General features: G+C 42.1%; 1 protein-coding gene across 3 annotated transcripts in view; it reads left to right on the top strand.

The window, feature by feature from the left end:
* The window catches only part of ap3b1a (adaptor related protein complex 3 subunit beta 1a), a 59,333-nt gene extending 33,155 nt beyond the window's left edge, over positions 1-26,178 (top strand). The window contains exons 24-28 of one of the 3 annotated variants that reach the window (XM_013277531.3): positions 10,329-10,557; positions 12,759-12,843; positions 13,418-13,515; positions 14,946-15,084; positions 25,279-26,178. In XM_013277531.3, coding sequence (XP_013132985.1) covers positions 10,329-10,557; positions 12,759-12,843; positions 13,418-13,515; positions 14,946-15,084; positions 25,279-25,432 — 705 coding nt within the window. In that variant the 3' untranslated portion in view covers positions 25,433-26,178. Of the gene's footprint in view, positions 1-918; positions 1,801-10,328; positions 10,558-12,758; positions 12,844-13,417; positions 13,516-14,945; positions 15,085-25,278 lie in introns of those variants that run through there. The other 2 variants (XM_019360672.2, XM_019360674.2) reach the window with 2 other exon arrangements.
* Positions 26,179-26,763: the final 585 nt, after the last annotated feature.

Raw genomic sequence — 26,763 nt, 5'->3', positions numbered from 1 at the left:
ACACAGGCTGACATTTCCTCCATCAATGTGCGTTGAGAGTCAGTCGTTCCTTTCTGTCTGACACTGACAGTACAGCAGAGCAGCATATGAGATGGTGAAATGAGCCTCACTCCCTTGTGGAACATTTCTGCTCCAGACGCCAACTATTGACCTTTTCTGCCTTGTTATATTTATAGCCAGTCAGGATGGTCCAACAGCTCTCGCTGTTTCCTGTATCTCTTATAGTCTGTCTTTCTCACCGTCGCTGTCTTTTGCACTTCCACACCCTTGATCTCTATTTCTCTCTCATCTCTGAGTCCATCCCCTCAGTCTCTCTCTCTCTCTCTCTCTCTCTCTCTCTCTCTCTCTCTCTCTCTTATTTCTCTCTCCTCCTCCTGTGTCACCTTCCATCTCTCTCTGTCAGATGTTGTGTCCCTTGTGTCCTCATGTTGTGTATATCTGATGGTTGACCTTTCCCAGTGTGACGGCTCCTTTCTCTCCTCAGTATGTGAGCGACTCTGCATGTCTGTGTATTTTGTATCTTGTCTCCCTCCTGGGAGGGAAATGTCCAGACTATTCTTTGTGCTGTTGCTGTGTCTTATTTTGTGTCACAGCTGTATGGAAACTCTGTTCTTTGACAATGTCACATCAGAAGGTTAGAATCTAATTGAGTAGTTTTGTTGTTTGTGGGCTGTGAGTAATGATTATCGTTCTAATACAAAGCTATTTATTGATTTTAACATTGTAAGCATGGTATAGCTTGCTTTCCCAAAGATATTGGTGAAATAAATGACAGATAAAGTGTTAATGTTTTTTTTGTTTTTTTTCGTCAGTGAATGGATTCCTTAAACCGCTTAGTTGTTTGTATATTTTTATTACTTCAGTGTCTAGTTACACTTGTTGTTGTTTTTTTGTTTGTTTGTTTTTTTTCTCAAGCAGGAAAAAAAATCTTAGGAACATTAACAGAGGAGATGTGTGCTGACAGCAGGATCTGTATCTGTGGAATGGACTGAATTGGAGCTATAAGTGTGAGGGTGAAAACGCATCAGGAAAGAAGAGATAAGAATGCAGTCAAGTCAAAAACAGTTTATTTCATGGTAGTCTTTTTTTTTTTTTTGTACATGTAAAGGGTAATTTACTACTTCCAAAAAAAGCTGAAGCTGAATTACCTGAAACTTTTAGTCTAGGCGTTTCCCCCCATTACTTCTTTGCCACTATAATCCATTGCTAGAAGCTCTTCTACTAACTAACAACTGCTTTTTGCTTACTTTTGTCACCGTCACCAAAAGTGACGTCAAAACTGCTCACTGTGCTTTAGTGTCATTTCAACTTGTCATTCACAGTTTTTGTCCCAGCTTAAAGACGTGAGCATGATTTTTGTCGCAGTTTACTGCGATTTCAATGACAGGAGCTCAGAGATTCTGACGTTACACAGAAGCCGAACAACAGTAAAAAAGAGGAGACATTCTGGTGAAGTCTTTGAAAAACAAAAAAACCCCCAAAAACAGTTGCTTTGCTTCCTGTTTTGACTTCTTCTCACATACAGCAGTGATACAGAGGTTTTTATGTGAGTGGTGACACCTATTGTTCATGAGAAGACTGCAGTAGGCCCTCTGGCACCACAGGACAGCACTATAGTTGGCACGTAACACAATCAATACATTGACCGTAAACGAGGCATAAAATGCCTGCATAAATGTAATTTGTTGGCTATAAACATAAACCCTGACTCTTCCTGAACTAATGGCATCCAAGGAACTGAAGACTCAAGTGGATTGTTATAATAAAGAAGGGCTGAGCCTGGGTTGCGTTATGTTTTTACGTTGCCTTTTTTTTTTTTTTTTCCCTGACTTTTTGTTGTCATCACAGGCATGTAAATGAGCTTCCTTTGGTCTCTTTAAAAGTGACTTTAGGCTGTCTCTAACTTTTTGTACACCCAGATTTAACTGTGTGTGTCTGTGTGCGCGCTCCCAGCTTATGTGAATGGCCTCTGCTGCTGTACGTAGCCCTGCGGTGAGTTGGTCTGTATTCTAAGTTTGCCCATCAGTCCTGCTCGCCTGTCAGTCAGTATGATTGACAGCTGCTCTCAGGCCAGCATTTATGCAGCACAAGTCTTGTTAGCCAATCTCTCCTCAGGTGAAGGCCAGGGAGTAATAGAGAATAGAAATGCAGATTAGAACAGGGAACTTTTTGCACATCAACATCTGATTTAGAGTCAATTCTATGCATAAATACATGATGGGCAACGGGATTCATAGACAAGGGTAAATAACCTCACCTTTATTTACGCACGCCCCTCCCCATGCATGCTCTTCAACAACAGCTCTTTCCCACACACACACAGACACACACACACACACACACGCTGGCCCCAGTGTCATTTCTATTTCTCAGCAATCTGCCCACAGAGGCAGCGAGTCTGTCTCAGCTGAGCGCTCGGGCCTTTTTAGAGAATTACTGCATGGTTATCAAAGGCATTTAGATTAACCCTGGCCACTGTCTTTGACCCACCTCCTCCTCTGTCTCCTCCTCCTCTCCTCAGCTTCTGCATGCTACCGCTCTCTCTAATAACATTTTGACATTAGGATCTCTCACAAATGCCTCTTAAATCCTCCCCACCATCCCACCTCACCCCCAAACCTCTTCCGACCGCTGTCCGTGTGTGCGGCGGGGTGGCTGAGGCTGATAACTTTTCATTCATAATTAGCAGTCAGCGAATGGGGCTGCGCTGGGGGGAAATTGAACTGTCAGCGGCGGGGCGCGGGGCGTTTGACCCCATCACACCCAGAGGGGGCCATCATAATTTGTTCATTTGGTGTCCATCAGGCGGACGCCGGCTCACCCCCTCCTCCTCCCTCGCCTCCCTCCTCACCCTTCTGACCTCCCCCGTAGTGGGCGCTCTGGGTTCACATCTAATTATGAATCAGCAAAAGGACCTCGAGCGCCACGAATATAGAAGCTCCTGCCCTCCAAACCTCCTGCTGCCACTCAAACTGCGGAGATTGTGGCTTAAATAGGAATAAATGCCCACACGGAAGCAGCCAGTCAGTGTAGCCAGCAGGTAGTTTGGGAAATGTTTGTATTTTAATGCTGACTGCCTTAGCCACTTTTTGCTTATTAATAAGTTTGTTTCAGGCGCAAATCATTTTCTAATATCTGTTTGTAAATAAGCATTTTATCTTTTTCATATAGGTTTTGTTGTCGGCATTGGTCTTTTTCTGACGTGATTAAGGTTAAGACTGTGTTCTCTCAAACTTCCAATGATCATGTGCGTGTTTTCATTAACAGCTGACACCTAAACTTAGCGAAAACACTTTGCCATTTAATTAATGCGAGCCACTGCTTTAAGCTCTTAATTCTTTATTTTTGCATTTATTAACATAATTGCTAGGCTATTTTTCTGCCTTTTACTGTGAGTCTATTTCTCACAATAGATCATGTTTTCTGATCCTCAAGTAAAGGTTACAATATCATTAAAATGCTTGTGAAGGTTTGCCTTCAAAATCTGACCTCCATAAATGATTTGACTTTAATAAAATATGTGATTATAAATGTATTTTCTGAATTGTACTACAGTACGCTTTTCCTATGGTGTTACTCAACCTCAATGTAAATGTGCCACTGACAGCTACATAGCTAACTGTCAACTGCTGTCCGTTGACCAGATGTTAAAATATTAATTAAAATGACAGTAAAACATAACATCTAAATCAATTGTAATAGACTTGCACTTGCTTCAGACTACAAGTCACATTTTTCATACACTTAAAGCTGTTTAGCCATGGATGTGAGACAGACAGCTGAATTACCAATTAACCTAGCATGCATGGCACTGGGACTTTGGGAGAAAGCTGGAGTACCAACAGTGGCAAAGAAAAGCCCCACCTGGGGTTTGAACCAGGAACTTTCTTGCTGTGAGGCAACACAGTTAATCCCTACATCACGGTGCCATGCACAAGTAGTAGTGGGTTGCTACTTGTGGGTGACCCACAAGACCATGTGGGACAGTGTGACAAACACAGACATAAAGCAGATGAGAGCAGGCAGATGTGCTGTAACTTGATATGATGTCAAGTTTTAATGGCTTTTTGTTTTTAACATAACAAACCTAAGGAATATTAATGCAAGACTTGTGTTCCCCCAGTAATGTCCAATAAAGAAAAAACAGACAATATTTGGGTCAACAGTGCTTTGTAGGAGTTGAGTGCTTGAATGGCTGACAAGTTTGTTTGAAGAAGTGAATGGAGTAACCGTGTTTATTTCCACTACAAAAAATGTTATGTCTTCTCTGCAGCAGTGGCTGGGTTAGAGGAGCAGCAACTAAATAAAGAAGAATAGTCCACATTGCCCGTTCTTGCCATAAGCGGTATAAAAGCTTGCATTCTTGTTAGTGGTTACCAGGGAGCGTACCTGTGGTTCCAACTTAAGACCATAAATGATGGACGTGGCTAACTTTGACCCTTTGGTTTCTTAAGCTATGAGAGAAGCCATGCTAGTTGCAAAAAACTGAAATAATTAGGAGGGGCGGGTTTTACAGTGAAACCACGTGATTATTGACTAACAGCTAGTGATTGACAAGTTGTTAGCCAGTGAGTGTGTAGTTTCACTCAGACCTGTGCTTTTGTCGTCACATCCAGTTTTAAAACATCAAAATGGTGAATGGCAAAAATGCTCAGAAACCAGCTGATGTCACAGCGGCTACGTCCATCTATTAACCTATCTGTGGTGGTTGCACGTTTTCACTACCTTCTGCTGAGAGTAAGTAGACAAAAGCTTTGTGAAGCACCAACATATAACCACGTTGAGTGCTTAAAAGTAAGTGTTGAACATTTAGTAGAAGCTCTTATTATGAAAGCTTTGTGACCAAATCAGGTTTTCTTCCTGTGAATAACAATGTGCAGTCTTGGGAAAATATCCAAGTAGACGCGAGTTGCTTCCTTATTCTTATCCATCCATCCATTCGCTTCCGCTTATCCGTTTCAGGGTCGCGGGGGGCGCTGGAGCCTATCCCAGCTGTCATAGGGCGAGAGGTGGGGTACGCCCTGGACAGGTCGCCAGTCTGTCGCAGGGCTAACACACAGGGACAGACAACCATTCGCACTCACATTCACTCGCACATTTACACCTAGTGGCAATTTGGATTATCCAATTAACCTATCCCCACAAGCTGCATGTCTTTGGACGGTGGGAGGAAGCCGGAGTACCCGGAGAGAACCCACGCAAACACGGGGAGAACATGCAAACTCCACACAGAAAGACCCCGGCCTGCTGGTGGAATTGAACTCAGGACCTTCTTGCTTCTTGCTGTTTGGCAACAGTGCTAACCACCGTGCCACCGTATGCCAGAGTAAATGTGTTTTCTTATCATCCACTACTATTCTTAGTGCTGCACATTGATAGTGAATAGTGAATGATCTGTGATTCATAAACATGTGCATACATCTGTTAGTATTCTTTGGTCCTGATCTAAGTGTCTGTGAAAGTTGTGTCTAGTTAAAATTCATGTTTTTGTATTTGGCTCTGAGTAGAGCTGAAATGATTATCCGATCAGAATCAGTCATCAAAAAAAGGTTTCGGCACACAATTTTAATAGTCAAATGGTTCAAATTTGACGGCTGCAGCTATTAAATCTGAACACTTGCTTTCGTAGTCTTCAGTTCTATTGTTTTGATTCAATTATTGTCCAAGTTATTAAGTGTTAATGCAGAAAATAATCAGTTGCAGTTGAAGATCTCTTGACTATGATGCTAATTCAAAGAAAGTGTTGACAGGCTGTTAACAGCACTTGCAAAACTCGATGAAGGACACCTCTGTTTCTGAATAACAGTCCTCTATTATTGCTAATAGTCTTTAATGGAAAATTTCAAAATTAATCATTTTAGAATACCTAATTTACAGACAAATTGGCATAAATGAACTAACCTCTGTCTATATGCGCCAGAGAGACTTCTTGTTACATTAAAGTAGTTTTAGGAGGCTGTAGTAACATTTATTTAATTCAATTTGCAGTCAAGGTCCTTGTGACGGCCCTCAATTAATTGTCATCTCCTGACTGAAGGGAACAATTAGGCCCTAAAGTCAAACACATGTCCCTCACCTTAATCCTCACAACTCTTGTATAGCATAATGGAATCCGGTGTCTGAAAAACAGAAATGGATTTTCAATATATGCCCATACATCTCTGTACGCCTCACCCTGGTTTCTTTGAAATTGGCCTTCTAATACACACAGCACAAGGCTGCCCGGCTCTGGTTAGCCCTTTTGAATATGTCAGCGGGATTTTCAGGTCATTTGCCAGAGAGGATGCTAGGAACGTGTCGTCCGGGTTCTGAAGGTGACTGGTGTCTGTGTCATCCATCACGGGAGCTTCCTTTAAGTTGATGCATAATAGAGCCTCTCAATCAACTTCCTCGCTCATTGTCACCTCCCTCCTTCCTGTCCAAGGTGGAGACTGAGAACCAAGCTCGGAGAGGCGGGGAGGGAAAAAAGGCAGACTGACAGAGAAGTCAAGGTTACATTCCTCTTCCCATCTTATTTACACTTGAGGTGTTATGGGCTTGCACCGCATAACAGGACAACAATGGATGGAAGGGTGAAGCGGCTTGCGTGGGCACTTGTGTCAGGCTTTAACTGTCCGCTGTGTCAAATTGGTGATAATAAGCAGTTTGAAACCCTGTCCTATCGCTGTCCGTCCCTCCTGCCGCTGCCGCCTGCTTGTGGCGAGGCGACATATAAGACCTTGAAACAGGATGTGTCTGTCAGGGAGGTAAATCTCTGCTGTGATGGGGTGGCAAACATTACGACGAGCTTTATCGACACCGACTGCTCTGACACATCCAAAAGTGGCCCAATAAATTTGCGGGCTGGCGGTGGCGTGACGGGCGCTTGTGGGGGCAGAGCAGCATTACAGCGCAGCAACAAATGTTTGTTTGACCTCCTTTAGAGACGGCGGTCTGGGCACAGGAGACGCTGCGAGCATGTCAAGAGGCCGAGGGGAGATGATGGTGTTGTTGTTAGCAGAGTTTATTCTGTATGTGTTCGTGGTTATGAATTTATTGATACTGGTAGCAATAAAATACATAAATGGCCAAAAGTCTTTTGTTACTATTGAAGACTTAGATAATTGAAAATAAGCCACAGATGTCATACTTAGTAAAAGTAATACTTGATATAATATTTATTGAATCCTACTATTAGCAGCAGATTTGTGTTAAAGCTCTGAAGTTTACTTGAATCCAGTTTATTTATATTGCACCAAATCACAGCAACAGTCGCCGTAAGGCACTCTGTAAGGTAAAGACCTTAAAATAATAGAAAGAAAACAGATGACTTTCTATGAGCAAGCTATTGGCAACAGCCGGAAGAAAAAACTCCTTTTTAACAGGAAGAAACCTACAACAGAACCAGGCTCAGGGAGGGGCAGCTATCTGCCATGACCGGTTAGGGGTGAGGGGAGGGACACGGGGCAAAAGACACCCTGTGGAAGAGAGCCAGAGATGAACAATAACTAATGATTCAATGCAGAGTGGTATATAAACACAGAGAGAGAGAAATTAAGTGAGTGAAGAACAAACACAGTGCATTATGGGAAGCCCCCAGCAGCCTAGGCCTATTGCAGTGTAGCTAATGGAAGGGTCAGGGTTACCTGATCCTTTTTGATAAAGCTTAAAGTTAGGGCTGGAAGGTTTTAAGTGTAGGACATAAGCCTGTACATAGACCTAATCTTGAAAATAGAGAAGATGTCTGTTTCCTAAATCCAAACTGGGAGCTTGGTCCTCTGAAATATGAAGGCTCTGCCTCCTATTTTACTTTTAAATATCCTAGGAACCATAACTAAGCCAGTCTCAGCAAAGGTCTATAATGAGGTGATTATAAAAGAAAAAGAATGAATTCAGTGTATTATCTGACTCAGCCAACAGCGCAGGCTTCAGACTGTTCTTTGGTTTCTCTTGTACCAAGGCGACATCAGCTTGGAATGGATTTACGTGCATCTGAGGTAGAGCTGAGTTTACGTGAGTCCACAAGCACTGGGTTCTCTTTCTGGGCATCCTGGACTTCATTTGAAGTCGCAGAATGTCATCGTCTCGGTGTGGTCTCTGGTTGGCATGCTGCTACTAATCTGTGGATGTCCCTTTAAAGCAGGGGTGGGCAACTCCAGGCCTCAAGGGCTGGTGTCCTGCAGGTTTTAGATATCACCCTGGGTCAACACACCTGAATCACATGATTAGTCCGTTACCAAGCTGCTGGAGAACTTCAGGACACGTTGAGGAGGTCATTTAGCCATTTGAATCAGCTGTTGGATCAAGGACGCATCTAAAATCTGCAGGACACCGGCCCTCGAGGCCTGGAGTGGTCAGTGTATAACTAATCCCTGTGAGCAAAAACTCTAAAAACTTGATTTCAGACGTTTTTTTGTTTTGTTTTGTTTTGTTTTTTTCTTTCAATCTTTGGTTTGTATCATGTCACTAAGAGGAGATATCCTTAATGTGGTCATCTCAGGCACACAGCTCTGGACGTTAAAAGGAGAAGAACTGAGAAAGTTAAAGGATTATTCTGAGCCAGCAGTCTCATAAAGCTACTCTAATAGTCCCAAGATGGAGAATTTGCAGCAGGAAATAAGCAAAGAAGACTATGATGCCGTCTAATTTACATTTGTGTCTTTGTTTTTTCATTAAATTTATCCAAACTGTCAGACCTTTTGCTTTTCAGCACGTTGCTCCAAGAGTACAGCGATAGTGTCTGATTTCGTCTGATCGCTTCCTCGAAAGCGAGCACATTCAGACTCATCTCCGCAGCTCTCGTCGTATGTCAAAGCGATTCTTCATCCTCACGCAGCACATGACAAGGCGAAGGATGCCTTTTACATTTCCCACCCAACTGAGAGCGCTCTGGCAGCGCGTTCAACTTTAATAAAACAATGCATGCTGACACTACTCAACATGCTGAGCTATACCGTCAAGCCCGCCCGTTTCCACAGTTTCCTCGCATTATATTCTTAGTCATATTCAATTAACTCGGTTAGTTGAAACACCTTGCTTAATCATTTATTTACAGGATCTGTTTTTCTACCACCGCTTGCTTTTTTTTCATAAATCTTTTTTTTTCTTTTGCCATTCATTTTGTTACTCTTGTGACTTATTTGAGGTATTTTTTTTTTTTTTTTTATCTCTTTCAGGTGATAAATAGATTTTTTTTTTTTGTTAAGTCTCTGTACTCATTATTATTTTCACCAGAATGACATGCATCTGTTTAGGCTCTGTGCTGGTGTGTGAGTGCATTCAGGTGCTAATTGTTTCAGAAGGTGTGAAAAGGCTATATCTGTCTCATGTTTTTAACTAATTAGTGCTGTCATTCCAGACAGAAGAACCTTTGACTTCTATTGACTGTTAAACTACTGAGAGCTGTCATACTTTTGAGATTTTTTTTTTTTTTTCCAAACTTTGTATTTTTTTCCTCCTACAGCAGAGGTGTGTCTGGTGTTTGTGCACATGATGATTTTTTTCCCCACTTTGCATTGTGTAGTGTACCACTGCTGGCTGACCTATCTTCTCTTTCTAGAGCATCGGATAAAAATCTCAGCCGCACCAGTTGTTAACAATTTTTATTCTAGTAATGAGATGTTTAAGTTTTACATTTAAAAAAAACATTCAACCACACTCTTCCCCCTCATTTCATGTCTGTATGTTTTTTAAGTTAATGCTGTTTTCTGCCTCTGAAAAGGTAAAAGCCCCTTTAAAAGGCCAGCGAATGGCAGTTTTGGCCCATGCAGGCACTTGTGTTTCTTTTCATTAGAGGTTGTTTTTATTCAGCCTGGGTTGACTGAGCATCCAGCCCATTTCCATCTAACTGGGCTGATTGGAGGACATTTCTTAAATGCGCTCCTCTTTATCCTACAGAGTTAATAAAGGGAGCTTTGGGGTACGAGAGCGGGCAGCCAACGCTTCGTCCCACATTGCTAAAATGCAGCCTTTTGGCCACTGATTGGATGAAATAAATTGCGTGAATATAGGTGATGGGCAAACCGAGGATTCTTGTATTAATTTGGCTTTTTGTGTTGATGCATTTGCGCTGCAATGTACAAAGCAGTCTCTGGTTTTGTGTTGATTCAGGAAGCTTTACACTGTTGGGTATTGTGCTGCATTTGCTGTTTTGTTTGTTTTTTGTTTTTGTGTTTTAATCATCAGCAGGCTTTGGTTCATTCCTGCCCAAACTGGAGTTTATTACTATAATGATCAGTTTTTTTTATGATTTTTTTTTTTTTTGTCAGCATTGTTTGTTTCCTCAAAATGACTCCAAAAACCCCACATTTAGAACCAGTGGTATATCCCTATTTCATATGTCCTTCCAGGTCACCACTTCATCTTTTGGCCCTTTGAAAACCTATGAGCTGCTTCACCATATGACAGGAAAAGGCCTGTCGGCCAAGTACCATTTCCCCAGGCAACCATGTTTGTACCAGCCCAGTATGGTTGCAGTACAGGTCATACTGACCAACAGCTCAGACCACGCCCTGGAGGAGATCCATATAGGAGACCAGAGCCCTGCAAGCCTGAACATCCACTGCTTTAACACCATTGGTGAGTTTGATTTCAGTAAATACTCCACAGTGGGTCACCACAAACCCAGTAAACAGTAAGCACACTACTTATTTTTAATCAGGATGGCACATGTTCAGCATTGTCTTATAATTAAAGTAGGTCATGGATTTACATCAGTGCTAACAAAAGAAATATGTGACCTTGATGATGTTCTGTAATTCTTCTACACTGAGGATTACAGTTTTAAATCTGTGCTAATGATGTATCGTCTCCTGATGTGTTCTTCCTTAGCATGCTTTGTTGTGCTTCTGCAAGCTGTTTTTAGTTGCTTATAATCAAAACTTTTACTACTTTTAGTAATGCAGTTACAATGTATGTGTCAAGGGGTGTCACTGGAAGAAGCTTTTTTTCTCACAAACAAAACAGATCAGTCACCCAAAGTGTGTGAGTGGCAGCGATAATAAGAGCTTTTAGAATTCTGCAAATACTAACAAAAATACTATCAGTGCTTCCTTTTTTACTTCCTTTAGCTTATAATACACTGGGCTAGCTTTTATTACAAGAAAGGAGATAATTCTATCCCTTTACTATTGTACTTACTGGTAATCTGGCAGATGTCCGCTGGCACCTTGTCAGGGAGTAGTGCAAGTTTACTCAGATTCTCTGCTCTTCTCCTTTGTTCAGTCCTGATAAATCTTACTGTCTGGATAGGGACTTAAAAGAATTCCTTGATCTGAACAGTACCCAATCATCTTGTGCAGTTGTTTGTTTTTGTTAAATGGATATTAATGAATGAAATAAAAAAACTGTAACCTCTCATCAGCAAATGACACAATCTCATTCCCTGAGCCTGAAAACAGCCAACGTTACTTCAGCTAATCCCTTTTCTAATCATTACAAACAAACATACACTCACACTTATTGCCCTTACACACTCTTGTATGATGACTACACTTGGCATATTCCATTTGTGTAGACACACACACACAAAGAGAACTGTTGTGCGTTAGAGCATGTTAAAACTGTCAGTTTCGGGGAGATTGATTGGGCATTGAAGGAACTCGAGCAGCCAAACAGTGTCTAATTTGGATCAACTGAGCCTGGCGAGTGGGCGGCTGAACTTTATTTGGATAAGTTTGCAGGGGACGAATACAGACAAACCTTAATGTGTGGTGAGGAGAAATACATGACACAGTTTGCATTTAATATGAAATCTTGCCCTTTGATTACTTGATTTGTTCACCGACATGTTCCTAAACCGATTAACAGCTTTTCTGTTAACTCATTTGGAACAAGTACTTTACATGTAGCTTATCTCGATATGGCCAAAACATTTAGATTCATGTAGATGTAGATTAGTGGATATGTACATTACATGTGTAGGTGTAATGTTGATTACCTTCTTCCCCAGTCCGTGTTAGATTACCTCAATATTTACCCTGTGTGTTAGAATAAAAATTTAAATACCAAAACAAGAATAAACTGTTCCTTTGCTATTTGTTTAGAGGTCCTTACACCCAGCTGACCGTTCACAACCCAATCGATATTCTTCTTAAAATAAAATATACAGCTAATAGTGCACATTGCTTATTTATTTGTGTACAGACTCAAAGACCCTAAAGACAAAGCAAACCCTTTACTTGAATTAGAGCCCATTACAGAAGGCTGGATTGGAGGGCGTCCATGACAGCTCTGTTTTTCACTGGGTTTCCACTTCCTCCTCTCTTCTATCCATGGAAAGAGTTGTACAGTAAACGGGCCTGCTCCACAGAGAGAGAAATGCAGGCCGAGTAGGGAGGCATGCAGGATGTTTCTGTCTCTCTGTGTTCTTCTCATGGTTAACCTCCCACTCCTCCTCCTCTTCCTCCATCACCCCTAGCATTCAGCTGTCCAGATTCACTCTTCAGCAGTTTTGGCTTTGCTTCACTCCTGTCTCTCTCTGTGCTGATGTTCCCTTTGACAAGCCTGTTGTTTTGGAAATATGCTAGTCCTTCATGTTTTTTTGTTTTTTGTAGCTGAGGCTGAGGTGTGTGGAATGAGATTGAAGGATAGATTTCTCACACACGGTGGCCTTGCTTTGTGAAGTAGAAAACACAAGTGGTGTGGATGCCTGTCTGTTCCACTCTGCTGCTGCCCCCCACCTCCCTTCTCTCCACCTTCCCCACACTGCACACTGTGCCCTTGTCACTCACTGATTCCTTTTCTCCTCTCGTCTTCCCTCCCCACTTTTCCACTCTCAGAGCGGTTGGAGCCAGGGGCCTCGGTGACGGTATCCATGGGTATTGACTTCAGCGACTCGACACAAGCAGCCAACTTCCAGTTGTGGTAAGACAGCCTGACATCCACTCATATTCAGTCAGGTGTGGTTTCCCCCCCACCCCAAAGACCTTCAGTTGTACATCTTCCTCATAACCTTTTTTCTGCTCCTGTTCATCATCGCGGCACCCTTACATGTCATTTTCTCTTATGTTCCTTTTTCCTCTCTTGCGTGTTCTTTGTTAATTCTCCTTTTCCTACCTTTCTCTGTGCCAGCACTCCCAGGTGAGACATCAGGCACAATTGATCCTGGTTCACTGGAATAACAATTATTCCTCCAGTAATCAGCCCTAGCCCAATCAACCTGCTGAATGCCATTGGCACCGCTGTGCAGCCGATCAATAACCTTATCAGAAAATCAGTTTGAGATTGGGGGGATGGGGGGATCAATGTGGCCCAACATGCCATTCACCCAGCATGGTTTGCAAGATGATCAGAGAAACATTTCATACACAAACCGAGCATACATACACAAAAGTGCACAGATCTCATTTTTGCTTATTTCTTTGTAAGAATCTGTTTTTTTTCCCTCTGTAAATAAATCATTTACTACTGTGGTGTGTGCGTGTTTATCCTTCGTCAGCACCAAGGAGGACCAGTTCAGTGTGTCCATCCAGCCTGCTGTAGGAGAGCTGTTAATGCCCAGCACCATGACGGAACAAGACTTCTGCAAGGAGCAAGGTGAATTACTGTGTGACTCAAAGTTTATGGTCAAATGAAGTAAAAGTGTGTTTTTCAGTTCTGTTAGCCGAAATGAAACAAGGTGTTTAACACACAGAAGCAAAACAAACAAATTGAACCAAATTGAATCAAATCTTCATATTTTGAAATGGAATGGCAATTCATGATATATACTGAAATTATTATAATCTCACAAGCACTTTAGCAAAACTGACTGATGAATTGAAGAGAAGCAAATAAATTTGATAGATCATATTTAAGATTCTGCTGCGCTTATCAGCGAATTTTGTAAAATCACTTTGTATATTACCTTCAAATGAAACCATTTAAACAGTTTTTCCTCTACTGGGGATAGTTGAGTTTTTCAGATGTTGGACTGTCAGGGTGTTTAAGTATTTGGCAGCAGGCACTGCTCGAAGCAGTCAGGAGCTCTGAACAGCTCAGAAACTGAGCAGACACGGTCAGAACAGCAAAAGAGATTTTAGCCACCTGAAGGAAGCCGTAGGTGTTCGCTGTATTTAGAAGATTTTTGCTGCTGCAACTGCCGTCAGACAACGCAATGGCAAGATGTTTTTGACAAATCGGTAATGAAGCTTCACAGAAAATGAGAAATATGAATGACTTGATTGGTTAGTTAGTTTGCAATTTTGTGACTTTGTTGTTCTGATTGTGATTGATAGATAGATACAAAATACACACACACACACACACACACACACACACACACACACACACACACACACACACACACACACACACAGAGAGGCAAGTGTTAAATTTAGTCATTCACTAATCAGCATTTCCTTACCTTTGTCATTAAAACACTGCTTGCTTCTTTGAGGCACTTAACAGTATTTCCAGCACATACAAACACCTGTAGAAGTGCATGCTGTTATCGCTATTGAGACTGGAGAGCGTACTCATATCTGAGCCATCAGTGTGCTCTTAAGTGCCTCCTAAATGCTGCTCCTGCATTAATTAAGTTTCATTCAATGTGTGGTTTTTTTTGTTTTGTTTTGTTTTTTTTCTTTGAGTGCCTCTGAAACGCATCAGACAAAAGAATTTAAAAAGAACAACTTGCTTTTCAGGACCATTTTCTCTCTAGCAGATTTATCATTCTTAAAACCAAATGAGTGGAGTTTAATTCTTATGGTAATAGGTTTTTAATATATTTGTCTCTTTTATTTTTATCTAACCAGTGATTTTCTTTTAAACTGCTTGCTCATTGCTGAGTGTTCATGAACCAACCAGGGAGTCTGTTTTTGCTTTATTCATGAAGGCATCATTTCATTGAAACCTGATTCCACAGTACTGCACAGTTAGGGTTGTGTTTTTTCTTTACTTGACTGTGGACTTGCAATTATGCACTTACTGATTTAAAAATGCCAAACTATATTTTTATTGGTGGCTAAACATTTTGATCTTCTCAGGTAAGCTCCAGGGCATGAATGAAACATCTGCAACCATCACCATGGCAACAGCTAATGCATCCAGGCAAGCCATCAACAAGCAGGTCCTGTCTGTAGCCAACGTAGGAGAAGTGCCTTCTAGTCAAAATAACTTCAGCAGGTAAAGGGACGCACTCGTCATTCACCTCTCCATTATTATCAAGCTCTTTTTTTTGCTATAAATTAGACCTGCAAATAGATTTGAGATTTTCTTATATAAGCACTATGTTTTTTTTCCAGATGTGTGTTTTTTAGGTTGTCTACCACCAACAGTTCGTTAGCTTAGCAAAAAGACTGGAAATACCTTTTGTGTGCCAAGTCAGTAAAGATTCGAATGGCTTTAGCGTTTGGCTTAAGGGTCACTGCTAAGTGTCCTTTTTACCAAAGTTAACTTGAACTCTGGTTATTCCTTCAAATACACAGTGATTTTATTTCATCAGTTAAGACTTGGTGATTTCTTATTTTCAAGGGAGAATACTAGTTACATAAAACATTAAAAGAACCACTGTGACGACACCCACTGGATTGTGGAATATCAGTTTGAAGCCCTGAGATTACACATGGCACACAGCAGCAACTCAATTCATTTAGGCATGTAGACGTGGTCAGGATGTTCTGCTGAACTTCAATCTGAGCATCCAATGAGAAAGAAGGGTGGTTTAAATGACTTTGAATGTGGTATGGTTGTTGGTGTCAGATTTATCTGAGACAACCAGCTCTCGGGTTTAGAGAAATGCTAGAAAAAGAGAAAACATCCAGTGAGTAGCAGTTCTCTGGGCGATAATGCCTTGTTGGTGCTAGAAGTCAGAGGAGATTGAGCTTATAGAAAATTGACAAACTTTTTAACAGAGTTTTGCAGAAGAGTGTCTTTGAATGTGCACCAGATCAAGCCTTGAAGCAAGATGGGCCACAGCATCAGAAGACACTACTGTCACCTAAAAACAGGAAACTGAAGCTACAATTTGCATTGGCTCACCAAAATTGGATAGAAGATTGAAAAACATCGCCTAGTCTGATGAGTCTTGATTTCTGCTGCGATACTTGGATGGCAGGGTCAGATTTGGGTCTAAACACCAAGATGGTGTTGGTTTATCCTGTCTGGTATCAAAGGATCAGGCTGATGATGGTGGTCTTGTAATTCTACTTTTTTGGGACACTTTGGGATCCTTAGAAGCAAGTGTTGTTGCTGTCTCCATCCCTTTCTGGACACTTTGTGTACTCAAATAGCTCCAGAGCTACCAGATCTCAATCCAATAGCACCTTTGAGATTTTGGTCCATGTTCCTGCAGCTTGTTGAATCTTTGAAGAATGTCGTAAACGTTAAGGCAGATGGTGAAAGGAGATCCAAGTAAAGTGTACCTAATAGTAAAAGAGTTATCAAGTTAAAGTACATTATAATGAATTTTTTCCCCCTATATTTGTATTACATTTTGACTGGAGTGCTCCATTCTAAAAAACAAACAAACAAACCAACACTTACAAGCAAATCTTTCCTCACTAAAAAAAAGATGTTTGTGCAGCTAACACCAACAATAAGCCCTCATATAAGAACATTCAGTAGTCTTACACTACTGTCTGCGAGTTGTTCCCGGGCGCCCGGCGTGATTGCATTTTAGGCCGAGTTTGGTTAAGCAGCGTGCATGTGGGTGTCACTGAGTGGAAGTGCCTGTTTGTCCCCAGCAGCCTCACATAGACATGCCAGGGGAATGCCCTGAGAAGCCTGGCTGTGTAATTGGTGTACACAGAGTGTGCTAATGAGCTTCCTCCTCTGTCACGCACACCCGAACACCTGATAGATAATTACACCTCCCTCTCTCCCTCTGTTTCCTGCTCTGTCTCTCTTTCAATTCATCTCTGCACCCCCATCTGTCTCTCCCTCCGCGCTGCTGTCTCTCTTTCACTTCCTCTTTGTCTTTCACTCCATCCCTCTGCACCGTGCTCCGACCTCCTCACGGTCTCTGTGTCTGTCTGTTAATACCGTCCCGTGTCTCTGTCTGCTCATCTCTGAGTGATCTTGTGATAATTTCTTTATGGATTAAGGCCACAATAGAAAAGAAATGTTGGAGAAGCTGGCTAAATAAGGGACAAGCGAAGAAGAGGGACACAGTTGCACAAGGGCACAGGGAGCTTAAAGAGTGAGTGGAAATCAATGTTAGCCAGCGGGAAAGACGTGCATCCAATAAGCCCATACTTCATTCAGAATAACCGATAGCTCAAATGACTCCACGCTATCAATCTCCCTGCTGCATTTGTGACTGCTGAAGAAGAGGACAGCATCCCAGCATTACCCCGTACCCTTCTAGTGATAAAGACGCTCTTCCATATGGTCCGCTGCTGTCCATACGGTGACCACCTCTTCCGCACTTGCTTCCCATGGAGGTCTGTCTGATAGATAAGGTGGTGTTCCTCCCTGACAGTCTCCTCAAGCATAACTGACATCTTTGACAGCGTGATCTGTAAGAGGTGGTTATATGTGGTAACCTAATAAAATGGAAAACATATAATAATTATTATAAAGTAATTTGGCAAGAGTATTGCTAAATGTGCTTGTCTAATCACACACACACACAGACACACACACATCTGGTTTGCTATCTTCGTGGGGACATCCCATTGACATAATGCTTTCCCTAGCCGCTTACCCTAACCCTAACCATCAAAAATGAATGCCTAACCCTGACCCTTACCCTAAACCCTAACCATAACCTAATTGTAACCCTAACACTAAAACCACATTTTGAGTGTGAAAAAATGCCTTCAACCCCATGGGGACCTGGATTTTGGTCCCCACCAGTATAGTAAATGTCAGATTTTGGTCCCCATCAAGATAGTAAGAACCCGTACACACACACTTAGAAATGGACTGGTTCTGTAGTGCTTTTCGACTCTACTTGAGCATTCTAAGCGTTTAATACAACATGCCTCTTTCCAATGAACGCATCAGAGAGTAGCTCAGGCTTCAGGATACTTTTTCATGCAAACTGGAGCAGCCAGGAATTGAACCACCAACTTTTCAATTAGCAGATGACCTGCTCTACCTGGTGACCCCACTGATGAATGCGTCGGGACAGTTTATTGGTTCAGTATCACACAGGATGGAGGAGCTCAGGAAGTGGACTGCTGAACTTCTCTTTACCTCCTGAGCTTCAATAGCTGCAATAATCATCTGTATAAGTGATTTTTTTCAATACAGACTTAACATACAGTAATAAGGTTAATTATGAAAATAGTTTTGAAAAGCACAAAAGTGCTGCTTTTGGCTATTCAGGTGTAGATATTTTGTTTGGTCGGCCAGACAATGAGCAGTCTGAAGTTTGCAGATGTGTCTTTCTCTAACAATGTCAGCAGACTGCTTTTAATCATCATTTCCCAACCCTGTGGTTTCGGAGGTAGAGCGGGTTGTCTGCTAAACAGAAAGTCTGTAGTTTGATCCCCAACTATTTCTGGGCAAGATACTGAACCCTAAGCTAATTAATCTGTTGAAACAGTTTGTTATAAAGTAGTGAAACTCGCCCATCAGAAGTCCAGCATTTCTTCTGAATCCCCCAAACAGTCAAATATATCATGGAGCCTGGTAAAGTGAAAAGCATTTGCAGTCTTGTTACAGTCCAGTGTCCTGCTGGGAAACCATGTGGATGTGACTTACCCAACATTAGACGGTGGTTTTAATGTTGTGGCAGATCAGTGCATGAAGCAGTGCAAAGCAATAAATGTTTATATTTCAGAATCTGCAGTGAAAAAAATCATTAGCATAATATTAGCACAGTGTTTGAGCACTGTTGATAATTTTACTCGTGGTGTTTGTGTGTTACTGTCACCCCCCCGAATAACACCCCAACCCACCCACACAAAGCCAAGTGATCGATCAGATCGGATACACCCACTGAGAGCTTATTGTAGAGGTCACTCTGCATTAAATGTGGTATGTGAGGTGACCTCCAATCCAGGCCCTGTTTTTCTGCTCTGATCTCCCCGGAGAAAGGCCTCTCTAATCTTGGTAAGATCACACAGGAATCTCCCCTTTGCAGAGTGAGACTTGGGCTTTAATGTAGAAATAATGGATGGGATTTCAATATGAAGCCCAAGAATGATACAGTTCACAACACACACTTCTTGCTCATGAGGCTTTGTGTTATAGATCACAGCGCTCTAGTCGGCACAGGTGCTTTTTAACAAAGTAACAGCCTGCCTCCTCCCAACCCCCTGCCTCCCATCTACATCCCTGCATTCCCCTTGTTTATCAGCAGGGTGCAGCACTGCTTTTCCCAAACAGGCGTGGAGGCCGAGCGGAGGTGGAGGGGTGGGGATGCCACTGAAACACAAAAATTGATTGCTGGAAAGGAGGATGGCAATAAATCAAGCAGGAAAGCAAATGTAGAAAACGCTGTTCTTGTTTATGTCTAAACAGGCGGAATAGAATAAATGTGCTCTATTTTTCAGTCCGTTTGAAAGCAAATTTGATCGAATTTTGCATGCATTGCCAATCCCTCCTGTTAGAGGCTAATTTTGAAAAGCGAAAAATAAATAAATAAATAAAAAACTCAGGCGCTTGATTTATAAGCTGTTCATTCTCTTTACTTTACAATTTGATATTATTATTTTTTTCGTCTAAATACTGGATTTTCCTCTGTTCACTGAAGTTGTCTCTGTTTAAAACCAGACTAATTATACAAATGTGTAATTCTGTCCTCTGTGGCAGGTTTATTTTATCTTTTATCCTCTTGTTCCGGTCTGTGTTTGTCCTCTGCTGTCTGTCTGTCCCTCTGCCCTTCGAGTGCGGTGCTGCAGTTTGTCTGTATGGCTTAGCTCTGGAGATGCGTGGAGGGTTCCTGGTTCTAACTGGGGCTAATAGCTTTGGCCATCTGCCTGGCCGTGGTTGAGTCTGCTCGCTTGTGTTCGGCTCTGGTCTGGCCTCACTGACCACTCAGTTGAAGGACACTTGTCCACCTGGCCAAGAACCAGCATGGCTCAAGCATCCAGCTGTAGTCTCCACACAGTCAGCGTCAGCCTTTCTGATTTTGGTGAAAACATACATGATGTATTTCTTTTTTGTTTTTTCTTTAATCAAACATGGTTGCACGTTTAGTTGAGATGCGGGTGAGGAGTGTGTACTTAATCCATTCTTGCGTGCCGAGCCATATCCTCTGGGCCTTCGCTGTCTTCTCCGCGTGAGGCCGAATGTAAAGGTGAAGCCGACGTTGTGTTTCCAGTGACGGGGTGGAGGGGAGGCAGATGGCACACACAGGCTCTCTGCACTGAGGAGAATCACAGATAATTGGAGAGTGATGCTTAGCCGCAGCCCTGCCGATCGATGCCAATCCACCTGCTCTAAGTCCAGGGGTTATGCTTTGCTTTTCTTTCCATACACTGCAATTAATCCAGTGTTTAGCCCGATATGTGAAGAGTGCAGGAGAATACCAATGACCCATTTAAGGCGCGCTTGACCTTAATCTTTCCCCCTTTTAGTCCTTAAAACGCCCTGAGATTGTCTGATGTTTATGGGGGGTTTTGTTGTTTGTTTTGTTTTGTTTTTTGCACCTGCACACAGCTACAGACGGCAAAGTGAGAGTATTCAAAGCAAATACGCTCAGAAATCAAACCCAATCATGTTTCTTTCAGTCGCTCTTATTACCACACGTGAACAAAAGCCCACGGCAGCGTCTCCTGAGATGAAATAAAAGCAGCCTCGGGGTAGTGTTAACTGTCTGAGTAAATGAAAGATTTATATCCTAAATCTATTAGCAAAGCCACAGGGACCACATAGACACCTTAGGCTGTTTGACAGTGGGGGGAGGGAGGGTTAGGGAACAGGGCAAGGGACAAGCATTTATGTTTAGATGTGTTCGTGATTCTCCGGTGAAAAAAGAAGAAAACATTTCCTCAGCACAAGTAGGAATTTGTTGTTTTGATTGGAATGCAGTGCAGCTGAAGACACATCCTGCACACAGCTGGAAACCTAGATGAATACACATGCCCGGAATTATTTAAAGAAATAAGAGCGGGGCAAAAGAGGTTGGTACTTTTGCAAGAGAGAAATTCATCCTCTTCGTGAATGGCTGCTGTTTCCTGCTGAAGTGGCTAATATTTTAATTAAGCCTGAGGAGGACTCTCTCTCTCCTCCCTGAGAGCTCCCTGATAAACTCCCTCTTCTCTGTTTATGGTAATTTAGCAGCATCCCCAGAGACACACCACAGACACACTGGGTTTCATTGTGTACGCATGTGCCCCCCACCCTCCTTCCCATCTTTAACGTGTGCGTGCTAATTGGTGGATGTGCTAGTCGCTCCCACCACGCAGCCTCTGTAACGGCGCCTGTTCACGGGCCATCCTGTGGGGGCTCTTCACAGGCTTTAGTCAGGCCTAAGTGGAGCTCTTTGTGGGCTGTTTGTCAGGCCTAAGCGGGCTGCCACGGGGGGTCTTTGTTACGGGGATGTAGTGCTAAATGGAGGCAGATGGCTGAGAGTTAGCCACGTGAGGCTCAGAGATGCAGAGGGCCAAAGGGGGGCAGGAGAGGGAGCCCGGCACCCTCAAAGAGGGTCACACTGGGTCATAGCCCCTGTCTGCCTCTTGTTAGCACTCTCAATGGGGACCATGTGTGCACAGATATGCCCCCAGTCTACAGGGGATGGTATCCAAGGAAACGGGAGGCTGAGAATTCTCCTGACTGCCCACAGGGAGCTGGTGGGACGGGGCGTCCCCCATACTGGTCTCGGGGCTCCCACACACTCACAGACACTCGGAGTCCATAAAAACAGGAGAAATTCAGTTTGACTGACTGCAGGGCGTGTCTCCTCCCTAATGACTCTTTAGTCAGCTGGGATAATGAACTGTCTGTTGCATTGCTCTCTGTATTTCCTGTCACATCGTTTTCCTCTTTTGTCTCATTGCCTAATTTTAGGGTAATTACAAGGTGTGAGATGTTGGAGAAGCTTCCATTGCAAAGATTTATGAGTTTGGGGAAACAACGCAATTATCATTTATCACTTATCAGTGTTTATGTGGATCTAAAGGGGTAAAATTTTAGTAAAGTTGTTATTTTTTGTGCGTACAGTAGAGATTAATAGATATATCCGCTGATATCACAATAACATTTTTTAAAAGATCCTTGCCGACATCTGTGCTAATGTTTCAGTGGAAGTTTTTTCCAGACAAATTTTCAGAGGGTATGATGAATGTTTGAAAGATTTTAAAGTTATTGGGTCTGAAATAACACAAACTAATCAAGCAGACAAAAATATCAGTGCTGTCGTCAGCTGAATCTGCATTTTAGGCTACGTCCACACTAGCCCGGATAGATTTGAAAACAGCGTTTTCGTCACAGAGTTGCGCGTCCACTTTGAAACGGCTGAAAAAGCTTACGTTCCAGTACTCCGCATGCGTGAAGCGCAAGAAGATTCGACCTGCCTCATTGCTGTCTGCTGCTTATTTACTTTCCGGATCTTTGAAACGTCGTGAAAATGTTGAGGAAAAGCACTGAGTTTTTTAAATGGACTAACAATGAGGTGGAGTTGTTGCTGCGAGTAACACAAAAGTACGAAGTAGGGCTGCTCAATTAATCGAATTTTAATCTCGATTACGATCTGGGCTTTCAACGATCATTAAAAATGACTGAGCCGATTATTAGCACCTCCCTCGTGCTTTACTCTCGCGCTGCTCCGTGTGGCAAATCGAGCGCACCTCTCTGCGTTTCGAACACGCGTCACAACAATTAAGAGGACCCGAGGGAAGCTCGGAAAGCTAAGCATAAGTTATTTGGAGAGGAGAGGATAATGGCTGCTGAAGAAAGAATGCCGTTGGTTGAAAAGAGAGGTAAAACGACTTCAGTGGTGTGGAAACCAATGTTCCCTCTAAGCTGCGCACGTGCGCAAATGGCACGGTCTCTGCGCACAGAAAATCTGCGTTGCGCACAAAAAAAATCTAACCTGAATGGAAATTAAAATTAAAACTTTAACAATTCTGTTTTGCAGTGTTAGTCAGTAAGTGACTGGCTGCTCCTGTATGGGATTAGAACGATGCCACCTTATTCTATAGTCCAGCCAATAATGCGATTCACATTCGTATATACGCAGCCAATCAACGTCGTTGACAGGCTATGACAGCGTCTTTATGTGCATACACCGATGTTTTAGCTGGCAGAGCGGCGTGGCTGATGTGCAGTGAAGCCACATTAATGACAACGTGTACAACCATTGGAGATGTGAGCAGGACAGACGGAACAATTGACGGAAAAAGTGTGGACTTTATACCAGTTTTTAAATTGTGTTGATAGGCCACGTAAAACCAGAGTTATGATAAAAATATATGCAATGTTTGGTTTTCTTCCTGAATAGTATCGTTATTTATATTTACTGCGGGAAGAAACGGTAAAAACGGCGTTTTATAAGGAAAACGCTCGAAAGCACTCTCCGCCTGTGAGCAAAAACAAAACCAAAAAACCCCCCAGCCTTTCCTATTGGTCGAAAAAAGTACCGTGTCGACCAATCAAAAATTGATATGGCAACGTGGCATCTAGATGTTAAGAAACGGGGGGAAGTTTTAGGAGTGACGGCGGTGTTCTGAGATGTGAGAGATTTGAGACGTTTAGCGCAAATCTTGTGCAGTTAGTGTGTAGTGTAGTCAATAGTTTTGTTGGTGTGTCAGAACAATGAGGCTGCTGCTGAATGTTACAGGTGTTACAGCAGTGATACATCTCCTGTTGTCAGGCCTGCAGGTATCAGGCTGTTGTTCTCCTTTATCTCATAGTGGACAGAAATTATTTTTTGGAGTGGCACAAATAATTTGTGTGGCATCAGATTTGATGCAGAACAGCTGATTGTTCTGTAAATAGTTTGAAATGTTTATTTAAAAACGCCTTGGCTGCATTAAAAAAAATGAATAGCTGCAAAAAACTTTGTTGTTTGCCAAACTAAGTTACTTTTTTGAAGTAGTAACTTTATAATTAATTGCCCAACATTGGTCATTATATACTGTATTTTGCAGACAGAGAGTTATAGGACTCTCTCCCAGACCACAGACTCATAATACAAGTCAGAGCTTTATGAAAAGAAAAGAAAGAAAGTTGTTTTCAAAATTGGAGTTCAAGTTATTTTTCTTCCAATAGTGTTAACATACTACACAGGTCATGAACAGGATTTTTTAAATTTTCATTGTAAGTGGGCTAAAGCAGTTAATTAAAAGTAGTCTAACATAAATGTAAATGCTGTAATTTGATTATTTTAATAAACCATGTAACTTGGATGGATTAGATGCTGGCGTGACCACAGTGCACACGTCTGATGTCGCTCACAGTGGTCCAAGGGACCGCTCAGGGAGTTTGTGTGTTCGCTCAGACACATGAAAAATTTGAGGGAACATTGGTGGAAACATTATGGGTTCGCGGAGTCAGACGTGGATCAAATATTGTGCAGTATGTTGAAGTTCACTAAACATAGATGTTTACATTTTTCATTTATTTTTTTATATTGCAAACATTTGCGCTGTAATCAGTATTTGCACACTATTTTATATTATTTTTTGACAATCTTTAAAGCCATTATTCAATACATTGTTATTGTTAAATAAATATCGTCAAATAATCGAGATCTCAATTTCAGTGAAAATAATCGTGATTATCATTTTTGCCATAATCGAGCAGCCCTAGTACGAAGTTGCAAAAGCGAGTGAGAGTTAAAGAATTTGAAGAGAAGCTTTCTGGCGCATGTACAGACTGATATTAATCTTTAATAGGGCTGTCAAAATTCAGAGCAAACTAAACAACTGCTGTATAATGCCCTCCGCTATCTTAGTTTAATTGGTCACATGACTGCATCATATGACTAACATGCGTCATCGTTTTAGAAAGTCTCCGTTTTCGCTGTCCACACTGCAACGCGAAAGCACAGTTTTGAAATGTATGCGTTTTCAAGATCGTTTTCAAAACGCTGCGTTTTCCATGAGCGAAAACACCGTCTCAGTGTGGACGGGAGGCCAAAACGGAGAGAAAACAATGCGTTTTCAAACGAAAACGCATTAGTGTGGACGTAGCCTTAAATTGCAGTATTGGCTTAATATCTTTGTTTACTGATAGGGACCAATGTCATTCGCCAGGTTGATATTGATGATATTAGACGGTCATCTAATATCATCATCAAATAAGATCAGTAAACAGAAAAAATATGTAAATTTGTATTTATGGTGGTATAGAATTAAACAATAGGTGCACTCATAGTGTGACCCATATGTGCCCTTTAAGGTCCCACTCTCAGCTTTGCATTTCAGTTCCTGGTTTCTTCTTTGGTTGTTTGAAACTGATCCAAGTGTTCCTCCTCTCCTGCAGGTTTGGTGGGCGGACTGTCAGCAGCAGAGCTCTGGTCTTGTTGTCTCTAGAACTGAGCGAGTCCTCGGGAGCGCTGCTTACCATCAACACAGAAAAGAGCGTCATGGCGTCCATGCTGCTCCGAGACCTCAAACAAGCCCTCGCCCAGGCGTAGGATCCTCCCCTCTTTTCATCTCGCTGTAATAAAAAATAAACTGAGGCGACGCTTAATTGAAGATTTCACCGAAATGCAGAAGAACCATAGCGAGAAGTGTTCACAAAGTGTAAACAACTGAAAAATGCTATTCAGTGTTTATTTCTGTGGTCTATGTGTTTGGAAACAGAATATCTTCAAACACGGGAATAATTGAAATCTTAAATCTTTAGAAGCCTCACGGAAGTTAGAATAAATTAGAATTAAACTGAACTTGCTGTCGTTGTGTTGAAGTATTTCCAGACACAACTCCATGGTAAAAATATCCGACTAACTGGCCATTTTCCTCGACAGTAATTACTTAAATCTCATGCTGTTTATGGTTTGATGAAGCATGATAATGTACCAACATCTGTACATACATTTGGGGGGAAGGACTGCATCATCGCTCCACTCACAGTGCCAGCATGTCTGTGCCTCTGCAATGTTTCATTCAACTTCTTTGCTGCCAATATGAGGAGAGAGGGGGGGATGCTCTGTGTTTGTGGGTCAAAATGCCACAATGTCAAATTATAAAACTGTATGAATACCTGTGACACCAAACACGGATTCAGTTTTACATTCTAGCCTTGAAACGTTACCAAATCACATTTGTTAAAGTGCCTGACATTATCTAAAAAACCAAACATCAGACTCGGATCGCCAAGAGTGTTTTTTATCTGTACTGCTACATCTCAACAATAAAAATGTGACTTTATTAAAACTAAGCTGTGTCATGCAGTCCAGTTATTTAACAGAATGTGGCTGAAACAAAAATTAAGCTCTAATTGGCGGGCTGAGGCTGGTACCGTTTGCACAAGCCCCTACTTGTTTGCATTTTAAACTGAAGAGGTTGATTCCTCTTGAATCACTCCCTCCTACAAGCTAAGGTCATTCACCTTTAAAAGAGAGTGCATTATATGTGGAAGCAGAGTCAGTATAAACATGAGAAGTACACCAAATTTAGTTGTAGCTTAGTTGCAAACTGAGGAAAGTAAGCAAAAGTAAAAGTAAGATGCAAGATTAGGTGCACCGTAGCCATAAAAAATGTTTTATGGTAATTTTTGCAGTATAAGATGCATGAGGACTTTGTGTATATACAGCCATGAAAAGGCTTTAACTTGACTGTTGAGCAAAGCTGCTTCTTGCAAACTAAAACCTCCGTGCCGTCTGAAGGCAGTTCTGCCGTGTCGCTCATTGTTGAGTAAAGTTGTGCAGATGTACGTGATGTGTTTGAGCACTGAGGAGGCCGGTGGCGGAGTGTGCTTTTGCGTCTGGCTGTCTTTTCCGGCTCATAAATAGCGTCTCTCTGA

The sequence above is a fragment of the Oreochromis niloticus genome, linkage group LG7, assembly GCF_001858045.2.
Source record: "Oreochromis niloticus isolate F11D_XX linkage group LG7, O_niloticus_UMD_NMBU, whole genome shotgun sequence".
In the NCBI taxonomy this organism is placed as follows: Eukaryota; Metazoa; Chordata; class Actinopteri; order Cichliformes; family Cichlidae; genus Oreochromis; species Oreochromis niloticus.
The sequence above is the reverse complement of the archived record's forward strand: the minus strand, read 5'-3'. Positions and strand labels throughout refer to the sequence as shown.